The sequence below is a fragment of the Sitophilus oryzae genome, unplaced genomic scaffold (genome assembly GCF_002938485.1).
Source record: "Sitophilus oryzae breed Bouriz unplaced genomic scaffold, Soryzae_2.0 scaffold_1389_pilon_pilon, whole genome shotgun sequence".
Lineage (NCBI taxonomy): Eukaryota > Metazoa > Arthropoda > Insecta > Coleoptera > Curculionidae > Sitophilus > Sitophilus oryzae.
Window position 1 is genome coordinate 669,936 of NW_022146047.1, and position 14,229 is coordinate 684,164.

At 30.4% G+C, this 14,229-nt stretch overlaps 2 protein-coding genes across 5 annotated transcripts in view; one reads left to right on the forward strand and one right to left on the reverse strand.

Annotated features, from left to right (window-relative positions):
- LOC115875498 (beta-alanine transporter) overlaps window positions 1-14,229 on the forward strand; it is a 934,216-nt gene that overhangs the window by 602,621 nt on the left and 317,366 nt on the right. The gene's annotated exons all lie outside the window — the stretch shown is intronic.
- Window positions 1-14,229, reverse strand: part of LOC115875507 (prolactin-releasing peptide receptor-like) — a 329,200-nt gene that overhangs the window by 13,685 nt on the left and 301,286 nt on the right. Inside the window, exons 10-12 of the mRNA XM_030890983.1 lie at window positions 13,664-13,716; window positions 5,429-5,553; window positions 4,939-5,058 (exon numbers count right to left, since the gene is read on the reverse strand). Coding sequence (XP_030746843.1) covers window positions 4,948-5,058; window positions 5,429-5,553; window positions 13,664-13,716 — 289 coding nt within the window. The 3' untranslated portion in view covers window positions 4,939-4,947. The remainder of the gene's footprint in view (window positions 1-4,938; window positions 5,059-5,428; window positions 5,554-13,663; window positions 13,717-14,229) is intronic.

Here is a 14,229-nt window from a genome sequence, read left to right on the forward strand (position 1 = left end):
TTTATCTCAAAAAATAAAAAAGTTATAGGGGTGAGCCACTTTTGAGACGCACCCAATATAGGTAGAGATCTATAAAATATATTGCTGTTTATTTAAATGTGTTTTGTTGTAAATTGATCATACTCGCATATTGTGTCCGCATTCTTGAAATTCATTTCATAGACACACATCCAGTAGACGTACTTTAATTTTACATATAAAATGACAGCGATCTTTATTTCATAGCCATCGCTGGCGCCATTTTTTGGATCATATTCTATCGGAAAAGAAGTATCGAAAAATATCAATGAGCTGTTAATCGAATGTGAATTCGAAACAAAAAAGTGAGTTTTCCATCAGTATTTATAATTTTTATAAAACTAAAAAATAATGTGTTTTTCTTACTTTAGAAATTTATAAAATTATTTTCAAAAAATTTTATGGTTAAATATAGTGTATCGGAATTGAAATCAACTACCTATAACATTTTCAAATACCTGAAATCTTTACAAAAAAGTTTTAGAAGAAACTCTAATGCTCAAGAACTCTTTTTTATCATTTTTTATTGTCAAGCTTAAAGTGAAACCACTCGATGCAATAAAGTTGTATTGTAAACGATATTTTTGTGCTTTTGTTCGAATTTCTTGGTCTCTGTGCAGTCTACGTCTTTTATAACACAATACCCGCTAACAAAAGAACGCGTATAATAAAATAACATAGCCGTAATAGATATATAGACTCCGCTGAAAATAATTCGATAGACTTTTGAAAGAATCATTATAAATGTCCTTTGAAAATGTTCCGATTCGATTTATTTGTAGCGAATTTGTTCCAGTCCAACGGATGCAATCAGGGTTGGAGATATCATTATTAATTTACTACAATTTATTTAATTACTCTAATAAATTATTTTTTTTAAGAAAATCAAAAAAATGACATTTTTTTATTTGTTTGTTTGAATAGAAAAAAAACATTATTTAAATCAGATTTTCAAATAATATAAGGACTTATTTCCAATTAAAGTCCTATATTAAATGGCTAAATCTTCGTGAATCATCCTACACCAAATACCGATACCTATACTTCGTTCTCCGTTCTCTACCTATACTGGGTGCGTCTCAAAAGTGGCTCACCCCTATAACTTTTTTATTTTTTGAGATAAAAAAAAACGATATTTGGTATGTTAAAAAAAATATTTTTTTTTGGAGAAATTTTGAGAGCCACAGGTTTTTTTCTGTTTTGCATCCCTTTTAGTGCCGTAACCATAGAATAAAGCCGTCCGTAACTATGGTAATATCTGAGATTAAGGAATTATACCGTGGCAAAATTTGCGGTGAACAGGCAGTTCTAAAAAGTTTTCGAAAAATGTACAGGGAAATTTAAAAGAAAATGCACGATTTTCAACATCTTTTTTTAGCGAAAAAAACCTCATAGACGTGTTTCTGGGGTCGAAATATACCACTCCTGAAAATATTTGCACTTATTTAAGACTCACCCTGTATTATGCAAAAAGTCGCTCGCTTCAGATCAAAAAGATTTCTTTTTCAAATAATAACGTCACAAAAGTATTAATTTTTGTCATTTTAACGCCCAAGCCTAAAAGTACAGAAATATATTATTAAATTGATATAAAGTCTGAAATTCAAGGAGTGTACAAATTGTTGCTCGATATACAGTGTGTTTCAAAAAATATGTGCGATCTTTCGTGAACAGATTCCTCACGTAAAAATAAGATTTATTTTTCATACAACATAGATCCGATTCTTCTTTGTTTTGTAGCTACAGGGTGTTGAAGTCTTAATATTTTTTTGATTTATTATAATTTTCTTCCAAGTACTTTTAGCGTTTCGAATTAAGTTTTGATGGTAAAAGTTACTATAAATGCGACATATTTTCAAGCTAAAAAAGTGTCGACTTATTCACCAGGGACGTGGGTTATCACTGGAATATTTTACTAAAAAAAACATGTACACCACTGACTTTTTTTTCTCTTGTTAGCTAAATAGTATAAACAGTTTAATGCCGATTAAAAGTTGTCTTTTGATATTTTGTCGATTTTGGCCTCCTTGATGAGATAAACGTAATTTTATTCATTTCCCTTGATCCAAGTCTAATAGCAAGTTTAAAAAAAAATAATATCATTAACTTGCCAAAGTTTTAAATAAGTACTCATTGATTTCTCATCAAAAAAATATAACAAAAAATTCCTATAAACATTTCTATCGAAATGCATAGTTTTAGAGTTACAGGATGTTAAAACTTTTAAAAACTAGATTTTTTGTAATTATCTTAAATACCATTATTTTTTTATTGAATGCTGTTGTATGTTAGACTAACTATTAGTCCTGTATAATAATATATATTAGTAATAATATTTAATAGTAAATTAGGTCAAATATATAATTTATTAATTTTATTTGACTATTAATTTTATTAATTGTCATTAATAGTATGTTCTATTCGGAGTAAAAATGTATTTTTGTGCCTCCCTGTAACGTCGGGCTAGCTTTACGCTGCTGGTCCGTTTAATAATACATTTTCCTACTTTTGTGCCTAGTCGTGCTAAGTGCTTTACTTTTATGCCTAGGCATTAAAATGACGTTTTTGTATTGTCAATCACGTCGCAAAAATTAGAGCTTTTGTGACGTTTGAAAAAAAGCTTTATATTTTTGAAATTCGAAAAAATTTATCTATTTCCTGAATAATCAAACATAGGCAATTCTATACGTATTTTGAAAAGTTAGTTGAATGTGGCAATTCAATCAAAACTTTACAAGTTTCCCAATTTAAACTTTTTGTAGTCTTATTTCATGAATTTATAAAACAGACACTTTCATATCTAACTAAACTCATTTAATACAAATAAAAATAAAACAATTAAAGATATTATTTATGTTTTTTTCAACAATGTTTATATCTAAACCATTTTCAATCGCTTTGAACTTCGAAATTGTTCAAAGGAATTTATTTTTTCGACGATCGAACGGCGATATTTTTTATGGCAATCAATTAAAAAAATATTATTATACGTCGCTGGCGGACCAAAAAAAATCCGTTTTGCTCATAATGAAGTAAAGCTTAATGACTATCGAGTACGATATAAAAGGGTCCGAAGCTTGTGCCACGTGGAACTCGTTTATCTCTGGCCCTCGTCTCATTTTTTAGGATTTTTTTTATTAAAATTTGTACACAATTTTGCCCGTTTTTTGTTTGCAATAGGAAGAAACTTTTTTAATATCATTTTTCTGAAAGAGTAAATAACGACATAATGAATTTTAAAATTAGTTAAGTTTTATTATTTAATTTTTGAAGCTAAACCGGGTGCGTTTCAAGTGTCTCGCCCCTATAATTTTTTAATTTTTTCAGAAATAAAAACAGATTTAGTATGTTAATATATGACATAAATTGGGATTGATTGACGTATTCAATTGTTTTTGGTCACTTCCTGTTTCACCGGAAATAATTGCTACTTTTGATTTTTAAATGCACCTTCACACACTGAATAGAATGTCATATCTTATGCCAACTTTTGACATTTTCGCTTAAAAAATGTTTGTTTTTGTAAATTGTTGTTTGAATTGTTTGTCTTTTAAATTTCAATCTAGAGTGCCATGGCTGTATTAAAAACACTAATTTTTAATCAAGGAGCCTTGGATTTGATCGTCTAAGGTTTTTCGTGTGTTATCCTGGCCAATTAAAAGATGCCCAAATCGTATTTTTATTCATATCTCAATTTTTTCAAGTGGAACAAGAGTGGCTCATTAGCATATTTGGAAAAAGTATTTTTTTACGAATACTTTGGTACCACATACTTGTAGTGACAAAAAGCTGTTTATTAAAAATAACTAATGCCGGGTCCAGACCAAGGCGACAAAAAATAAACAGCATTTTGAGACAAAAACAAGACAAACTTGCGACAAAAAATGGGGAATTCTGACAAGACAAACTTGAGACAAATTGTCCACACCGCAAGGACAAAAGTACAACAAAGTCAAAAGTTAGTTGTTGCGAATCAGTTTTATTACTACTCCTACTGTTGGCAGCTACTGTTGGTCTCCTACTGTTGGCACTGCGCCGACAACTTATCGTAAAATATACGAACAAAATATAGACACTTTGTCTTTACCGACTCGAAACGGGACATTGAAAAGTCTCCGAATTTTGAAACAAAACAAAAATGAGACAAACATATCGCAGGAATGTATTGGATTTGTCGGAATTTTGTCGTAAAACATGAATGTTTCTGTCTTGTCGTTGTTTTGTCTGCGTGGTCTGGAATAAAAAGTCTACTAATTTTTGATGACAAACAAAAATTAGCAATGAAATAAATATAAAGTCAGAAATAAAAAATATAAAACAAAGTTACAAAAATTCTGTTTTTTATCCAAATATCTTTAAAAGTAATAGGATTTTTTTTGATTCTGCAACGGGACGCTGAATAGTTCAATAAGGCGAAACTTTTTTGTAAATTTATTGATCTCTGTATCTTTTCTGATTTACGAGATCCCTGTCGTGTGAATTCTTATATGGGACGCATTGTATACATTTACTGTAAGCCGAATTGGTCATTTTTACAGCTTTTTATTTACATTTAACTTAGATTTACTTTTGTTCATACGGATATTTAATAACAAAATTTCAAACTTCACCGAAGGTTTTTTTCGAATTAATTTACTTACATTTTGAATTTATTTTGGTTATTGTATTGTGTCCAGTAACTAGTATGTAAATTGTAGGTATTGGTTAGGCTCGAAGGAAACAGTTATATTTTGTGCGACGTTTCGCGACTTTATTGTCGCTTCTTCAGGTACTAAAATATTTAGTACTCCAAGTGCCTACAAAATTGATTCATGGCGACTCCAAAAGCGACAATATAATCGCGAAACGTTGCAAAAAAATAATTGTTTTCTTGGAGCCTTCCCAATTTAGTTAGTGTAGATAGGATATTGGAATATTTACCTATTATAGTCATTCAGAGTTCATCCGTCCTTCATTATACGGTGGTGGTTCTTCTTCAGTGATCAAATTTAGTTTTACAACTTCTAAAGCTGAGTCGTATTCAACGCCCATATTTGGTACCTTAAAAAGAAGTAAGTGCATTAATTTATTATTATTTCAAAAGTGAATTTATAGAAATACGTGATCAAGCAGTCCTAATTATGTTTAAGATTTATAATGTCTTTTTGGTAGACAAGTATTGGTTAATAAAATTTAATTTTATTAAGCGGTTTCATACAGGGTACAAAAATATTCAGTAACTGTAATTGAACACAGTCACAGTAAGCTTGCAGGTTGATGTGCTGTATAATGTCTAGGAAAAATAATTATTTTTACTCAATTTACCATTAACAAAAGAACATAATGACAATACACTGACAATAAAAGTTTTATTTTTGTTTCTTATTTCTCCTAAAAATAAAAATAATGTTCTGAAATAAATATAACTTACTATTATGTTTTCCATTTCAACACTGTCGGTTTTCAAGGGTGGCGGAGTCAACTTTTTCTCTTTGATAGATGGCGCTCTGTGTATCTGAGATGAGAGCAGCGTTTCTTGTTGGGTTTCGTTGTTGCCTGAAACAAAAGTTAGAATTGTCAATCATTTGTTAGTACTTGCTATTTGTGTTAGTACAATAACATTCTATTAGGATTATTTATATGTAGGAGTAAAAAAGAATGTAGTGCATAACTAATACCTTAATTATTTTTATGGCTTTAACGATAATAAGGAAATAATGGAAAAGAAAACTATAAAAATCGGATATACGGGGTGTCCAGAAATATTTAGTGCGACAGGTGCAGGCTTAATATACCTATTGGAGATAGCAAAATCTCTAAATCTAGGAGTTTGTAAGGTTTCACCTGAACCGTCAGAAAGTGAAATAAAACTATCAGAAAGTTAAGAAAATATAACTATCTTTTTTATTGGGACACTGGACCCTGTATATATCTTTTTAAAGACACAACACTTTTTTAATTATTTTTTTTTTCATCGATGCAATCGCTACCATACACAGATGGAGAATATAGAATATACCGGGTGCGTCTCAAAAGTGGCTCACCCCTATAACTTTTTTATTTTTTCAGATAAAAAATCTAGATTTGGTATATTAATGTATGACACAAATTAGGATTGACTGATGTATTCAATTGTTTTCTGTCACTTCCCGTTTTACCGGAAATTACTACAACTTTTGATTTTAAATGGTACTCTCGGTGTTTTGTTTTCTTTATTCGATAGAAAATGACACTCTGAATAGAATGACATATCATTGCAACATGGGATTCATACCGACAATTTGACTCAAAACACCAAGTGTGTGGTACCAAATTATTCTTAAAAAATGCCTTTTCGAAATATGCTAATGAGCCACCCTCGTTCCATTTGAAGAAATTGAGATATGATTGAAATTACGATTTGGGCATCTTTTCACCGGCCAGGATAAGACACGAATAACAAGACAATCAAATCATTTTTTCCAAGGCTCCTTTAATTAAAAATTAGTGTTTTTAACACAGCCATGGCACTCTAGATTGAAATTTAAAATACGATTTTTTTAAGCAAAAATGTAAAAAGTTGACATATGATATGTCACTCTATTCAAAATGTCATTTTCTATTGAATAAAGTAAAAAAATACCGATGGTGCCATTTAAAAATCAAAAGTTGTAGTCATTTCCGGTGAAACAGGAAGTGGCCGAAAACAATTGAATACATCAATCAATCCTAATTTATGTCGTATACTAACATACCAAATCTCGTTTTTTTATCTGATAAAATAAAAAAGTTGTAGGGGTGAGCCACTTTTAAGACGCACCCGGTATAGGAGTGTTGTTAATGACCGCGACATTACAGATCTATTTTATCACCCTTTCTTGAGTTATAACTTATCATACAGTATCTGAGGTGGATTTATAGAGGTTTGTTCTCCATCTCAGATATCAGTCGTGCATGGCACGAATTGTTTTCATCTCGGCGTACTCAGTAATGAGGTGTTTTTCCACACATTTAAGTAAGAACAATCAAACCAAACCAAGCCAAACCAAATAACTATTTTTTACGGTTTTTCTTTGTTATTCCCAGTATATTTCATTATATCGAACATTATGTGACTCTCTTTAGTAGTACACATTGATCGAATGTTTTCTTTACTTTATTTACAATATTTCATCATATAGGAAGAGCTCCAATTTTTTTAATACTTTATTTGAGATTTTACATTTATTAAATGTAATTTTACTTTACACGCCCTACAAATTGGCTTTAAAAGCTTCTGCCTAATAGCAAAATCCCCCATTTAATAAAACATCACGTATTTCACGGCCAAGTAGTAAATTATGGTTTTCGCAACATTAAATTTTAATTTTGTTTTGACCCCAAAAATTTTCAATTATTTTCGACATTCCCTTCTTCTCCCAGCATGGGACGTGACAGGGTGACTGAAAGTAGACGTCATTCTCAGCAAATGCCAACTTAGAATTTAGGTAAGCAAAACAAAAACAAACCGCAATTTGTCCCTGGCCGACCATTTATTAAATTTCTCGTTGGTAAATAACCAATTTTTGCACTTGTTTTTACCATATTTTAGACATTATTGTGAAACGTTTTAAAACTTTTCTTTTTTAACTTATTTAATGAAACTGGCCTTAATTCTAGTCCTAGAGCTTATTTATTATTTTGTTTTTATTGTGGGCAATAATATTTTATAGCATTGAAATAACAGCAACTATAACTTTTTTGGCGACAACTCTGATGCTGATGTTTAAATCATTATAAAATGGTGTCCAAATAAAATTGTAATGTTGAAAAAATTTTATTCCGATGGTACTTTTCGTTCTTCTAGTAGTTGTATGTCCAAAGTAAGTTGGTTCGGCATATACAGCCAGTGATCTAGCGTTCCCAAAAAGCTTTATAACAAGTGTCTGATTTGAAATTTCCGCTCCAATATTTTTCATAAAATAAACGGGGTATTGCTACGCACATTTTAAAAATATTTTTATCAATATATAGTATACTGGGTGTTTCTCAAAATTGTTGGTGTTTCTGGCGCATCCCTATAAATTTTTAATATTTTCAGATAAATAAACGAGATTTGTTACGTTAGTATATAACATAAAAATCATGTTTGGTCGACGTATTCAATTGTTTTCGGTCATTTCTTGTTTCACCGGAAATGACTACAACTTTTGATTTTTAAATGACACCTTCGGTATTTTTTTAATTTATTCGATAGAAAATGACACTCATTACATTATATATTTTTAATATTATTATTTTTTTATATTATCTTTTGATCATTCTGGCTTAAAAAATGCATTTTAAATTTCAATCTAGAGTTGTGTTAAAAACCATAGCATAGTTCCATAGCTGTGTTAAAAACACTAATTTGTAACCAAGGAGCCTTGCAAAAATAGATTTGATCATCTAATGATTTTAGTGTATTGTCCTGGCCGGTTAAAAGATACCCAAATCGTATTTTTAATCATATCTCAATTTTATCAAATGGAACGAGGGTGGATCAGTAGCGTATTCGGAAAAGGCATTTTTTACGAATAATTTGGTATCACACATTTATTGTCGTTACATTTATCGTCATGGCACTCTAAATTGAAACTTAATATTCTATTTTTTTAATTGAAAATGCCAATAAAAAATGAAATAATGACATATGATATGCCATTCTATTCAGAATTGTCATTTTTATATGTATTATAAAAAAGGATAATATTATGTTTAATACAGAGTGATTTTTGAAATATAACCAATTTGTAAAGTATATGCGTAAAGTTTCTCTTTATTTCAAGCTTTTCTAAAATTCTAAAATTGAAAATGTTTAATATTTTCTAACCAGAAAATATTGTCTTCTTCAAAGTTCATTCTACTAAAATTTACAGTATTTCGTTTGATATGTACAGGGTGAATTAAAATTATATGCTGTGTACAGGGTGGATCAAATTGGACGCTTTTAAAGGAAAACACCCTTTTCTATATAGGAGATAGACGAAAACTAATATCGGTGTCTGGAGCTCAATTTTTATCAAAAACATAATGGTGAAAACCGCACATCGATATCTGTTATCGTTTCGGAGTTACGGGGTGTTTTTCAAAAATATGCATTTTTAACAAATCGCTGTAACTTTTTTGCTATGGAAAATGTTGTATTTTTACGAAAACATCTCCAAAGCACCTTTTTACGTAGAATTTAACGACTTAAGTATATTTTTTTTTGAATTAATAATTTAAGAATTATCAACAGAAAATTTGGTTTTATATATGGGACACCCTGTATATTTTTAATTCATTGAAAATATTTTACAATTACCTTTCCAAAAATGTAGCATACTTGATATTTTGCTGGATTCCTCTCCGAGATATAGAGTTTTTAAAAATTCACCCACTTTGAATAAGTAGCCTTTGAAGCCTACTTATTCAAAATGGGTGAGCACCGGCTGTAATGCAAAAAAATTCTAGCTGTGAGCGGCAATTAAAACGAAAATAATATTTGCAATGAGAGATGCAGTATTTTTATAATATTTTTAGATATCGATATGCGGTTTTCACCATCATGTTTTTGATAAAAATTGAGCTCCAAACACCGATATTAGTTTTCATCTATCTCCTATAGAAAAGGGTGTTTCCCTTTAAAAGCGTCCAAATTTGACCCACCCTGTACAGAAAATTTAGTCTACAAACAAAAATAGGATTTCCATACAAATTTATGAAAATTAATGGAAAATACCTTGACTGATAATACATACCGTGTGATGCATCGACATAGTAAATCGCTTGAAAATTTTGAACTGTCCTAATAATGACTCTCCTATTCATTTTACAGCGAAGTATATACAGGGTGTCCCACAATTACTGCGACAAACTGAAAGGGGTTGTAGAGGGCATCAAAACAAGTCATTTGAGTATACGAAATAGGAACCCATGTTCGGTATTATTGAAATGAGCGGAAGGAACTTGACTGGACGTGTACTAAGGTACCAACACGGACTGCATGCCGGGGTTGCCAGGGTTCCTACATCCATGAACAGGCGTGTGCATTTGTGTCTTCAACAGAATGGACGGCACTTTGAGCAGTTTTTGTAAATGTTTTGAATAAATAATACAACTTGAAATTTACGATTTACTCCATCTCCTGCTAAAACGGCACATTTCCGGACATGGGTTCCTATACTTAAATTACTTGTTTTGATGCCCTATACAACCCCTTTCAGTTTGTCGCACCAATTGTGGGACACCCTGTATTTAATAAATAGATTTTTAAAGGTTAACAACTGATAGGTATGTTGACATTTGCCTTGCTTTGCATTGTCACCTGTTCAGTTTTAATTTAAAATTAAATTGACCGAAGTTGTTCAAAATTGACATGTGTATTCAGAATTTGCAGACCTTTAATAAACCTATTTACGACTTCACAAGGGAACCAATATTTGGACAGTTCAAAATTTGCATGAAATTTCCTATGTTTCCAAAGCCGATTTATTATTCCATGTTTAAAAATATACAACTTTAATTTAAATATATGTTTGTATCGGCGTATACATTGAAAAAAATATTTTTGAAATATGCGCTGCTAGTGTTTTATGACTCTCGCTTTAGGCATAATAAATTTGGAAATGTAAGTGGTAAATTTACAAATCCGCCATCTCTAATCACGAGCAACAAGACTCTAGAAAAGCAATTATTATTATATTTAATCTCTAATATAACCTTTATCAATATGACATTCAACTAGAACTCTATTCATAGATAATTGGAATTTGCACAGAAACAAGATACAATAAGTTATTTTCTGTATATATAGAGCGCTTAAAGTGGACACGGATTGAAGCCTGGCTCTAATCTGCACTGTGCTAGTTTAAGTAGATAGAAATTGGAATTTCTAGACAATGATTTGAAAATTAAATTAGAAAGCAGATAAAGTAGTGCATAAAGAAATTTAATTTTAGCTATAATTTGGAGCACGAACTAAGCTCGTTCCAATTTAGTTTTAATTAAGCAAATTGCCCTTTGCTAATTGCAAATGTTCCCCATTTTTATTAAGTTGTTACTTTCTATTTGAGTCTTTAGTCTAAAAAGGCACGTGGTTCAAAAACGCCCAAAAGTCTACTAAAAATTAATGTATTCAAATATTGCACGCTAATGTCATTTTTGTAGTTGTGAAATCAGAAGACCCATAACGATGCTAACATTCCTAATCGCGAGCTAACGTTACATCCATTCAGCATTATACAAGGTGAATCTTAAATAAATATAAAAATTTTTAGGGGTGGTATACAGGGTGGCGCCTCTCACACGCCGCGGAAGCTTCCAGGAGAACGACAGTTTGTACTGAAATGAAATTTTGTGAGCTTATGTAGGTTAATTCAGAGCACTTTATCAAAAAATATAGAGAGTTCTACAGGGTGTCCCCAAAAAAAGTTACCTATCAAAGTTGTGTTTTTTGTAACGGAACACCCTATATATTAATTGATTTTCTCATTCTGGGAGAAAAATAAAGGTGAGTTTTATAAGAGAAGTATATGACTAAAATGTAAGGTTTTTGACATATTTAGCATTTTCTAGAAATAAAGAACAATTTTTAAATTACAATAAAAGCTATCTAAATTGGTATTTACCCAGTATAACCTAATATGTAGTTAAATTAACTATTGTACTTTAAATCAAATTAAAACTTGATTCAAAAAGTTATACAGGTTGAGACAAAATTAATATTGAACATTGGTCACAAAAGTATGTTACTCTCTTATTTTAAACGGAACACCCAGTATATTATTTGGATATTCAATGGAGAATTTATGTCTCTTCAAAATACTATTAAGGTTGCCTACCCCGCAAGCAAAGATTTTCCTAGATATTTTCTTTTACATAATTTGATCTGAGTAGATCTTTATTGTTTGATAAAATCTAGGTGGCCGTGATATGTTTGACGTTACTTCAACATAGCTGTCTAATTAGTCCAACTTTAACTACTAGTTATCATTTTTTGTCAGTTAAAACAAAAAAGAATTCTCAGAAATTTGCCGAAAATGCAAACTTATCCTACATCAGAGAGAATTGATATGATTCTATTAGTTGGTAAATGCAGTGTGCATTCACCAAATAATAGAATACTATTGATTTTATCTATAGTCTGGATTTTTTTATGGGGATGTGTTAAAGACAGTGTTTACAAATCTCGACCAACTATTGTCGACAACAGGAAAGAAATTATTGTAGCTGCTTTTCGAGGTAGAACTCCACATAATGCCTTTTAAAATGAAAAGATCCTTTTGAAAAGACAATCATTTTATGCAGTTAACAGGAAAGGAAGCATTATTTTGAGCATTTGATTTCATCTAGCTAATTTTTGTCACATAATTATAGGTTTATATCTAGTTTTAATTCTATAATAATTAAAATATGTTTTAAATGTGTATCTTTTTAGTACCGTTGAGTATTTTACTGTACAATCTTTATTTTTTGTTAAATTAACAGAAGTTATATAACTGCCACCGTAGATGCGGTCAATATTATATGACACCGAACAATTTAATTTTTGAAATATATATAGCCACATATTCTCTATTTTTTTTTATTTCTTTATGTCACAGTGGCTATGTTTTTATTTGTTTTTATTTATTGTTTATATATTTTATTATTTTTTTCCTCCAAAAATTTTAAATATTTTTTAACTTAAAAACGATTAATGTTAGGTATAGAGTATTTAACATTTTTTAACAGAGATTATTTAACAGAGAATTTATGTAAGTAATAAAAAAATGAGGGTAGCCATTTAAAATAAGAAAGTTCCTGTCAACTTCTGGTATTTCCGGAAGTGCCGCTATTATGAGCGAATGAATATATTTTCAATCTATAGATCTCGTCGTGAAACAGTGATGTGAAAAAATCTCCGATCTAGATATCATAGCTTTCTAGAAACTTCTAATGCACGCTCGACCTGGAACGCCCTGTATATCAACACCAGGAGCACGTCTATAAGGTTTTTCCGCCAACAAATGTTGAAAATCATGCATTTTCTTTTAAATTTTTCTGGATATTTTAGGAAACTTTTTAGAACTGCCACCGCAAATGTTCCTACGATATAATTTCATAATCTTTGATATTACCATGGCTTTACTCTATGGTTACCGCACTAAAAGGGATGCAAATACAAAAAAATCCGGTGGTTCTCAAAATTTTTTGCAAATAAATTTTTTAGTTCACTTTGAATTTTTTTTCAATTTTTAATGTGAAATAACTCAATTATTTTGGACTTATTTGGAAAACGGTAAGAGAAAATATGTTTCTTTTATCGTTGTCTTTTATCGAGATTTACAAGCCATGAAGATATTTGCAACTTATTTAAGATTCCAATAAATAGTTCAAATGAAACAAAAAAAGACACGTTGAATATCAATATCTTCTCATTTTATTTTTTGGATATTTTAGTTATCGTTATTTAAATCATAGAATTATAGGAATCATATTATTAATCATAGGAAGTTCAGTGCAGTTTAGTGTATTTATTTACTTTTACTCTTTAGTTTGTGTGCAGCTACTTACTACTTAACCTGATTAATATATTTTTTAAATTTTTCTTGTGCTGAGTAGGGAACTACTAGTATACATCTAATATATACTTTTCCTAACATCGAAAATAAATTAAGTTATTGCGCACCATATCCTTCATTACCATTGCATGTTCTTTCGGATCTCCAGTTTGTGAATCGGCTGTTAGATGGTACTCTGACGATCGATGCGTCGAAACAGGGAAGTACTTGCTTGAACTCTTTGCGGAAGTTCTCGTTCAGCCATGCGTAGAGGAACGGGTTGTAGCAGGTGGATGACATTGCCATTTGGTGAACTAAAATTAATAACAATTTATTAATATTACAAAAACTAAAAACGTTATTTTGGGTTTTAAAACTTAGAAAAAGACTTCATGAAATTTGTATATCATTATTCATAAATCATTGTTCAAAATAACGGCTAACATTACGATATACAGGGTGGTCCGAAATGTAATCGGGAAATTTCTACAGCATATTCTGCAGATAAAAATAAGTAAAAAAATCATATAAAGGGTATAGCCGGAGTAGTATAGGAAATCTGCCCCGCGGGTTTTTTGACTTGCACTCAAGGGATCGATTTGCTCACTTTCTGTTTTACCGGAAATGGTTATAACTTTTGATTTTTAAATGGAACCCTCGGTATTTTTTTACTTTAATCGATAGAAAATGACATTCTGAATAGAATACT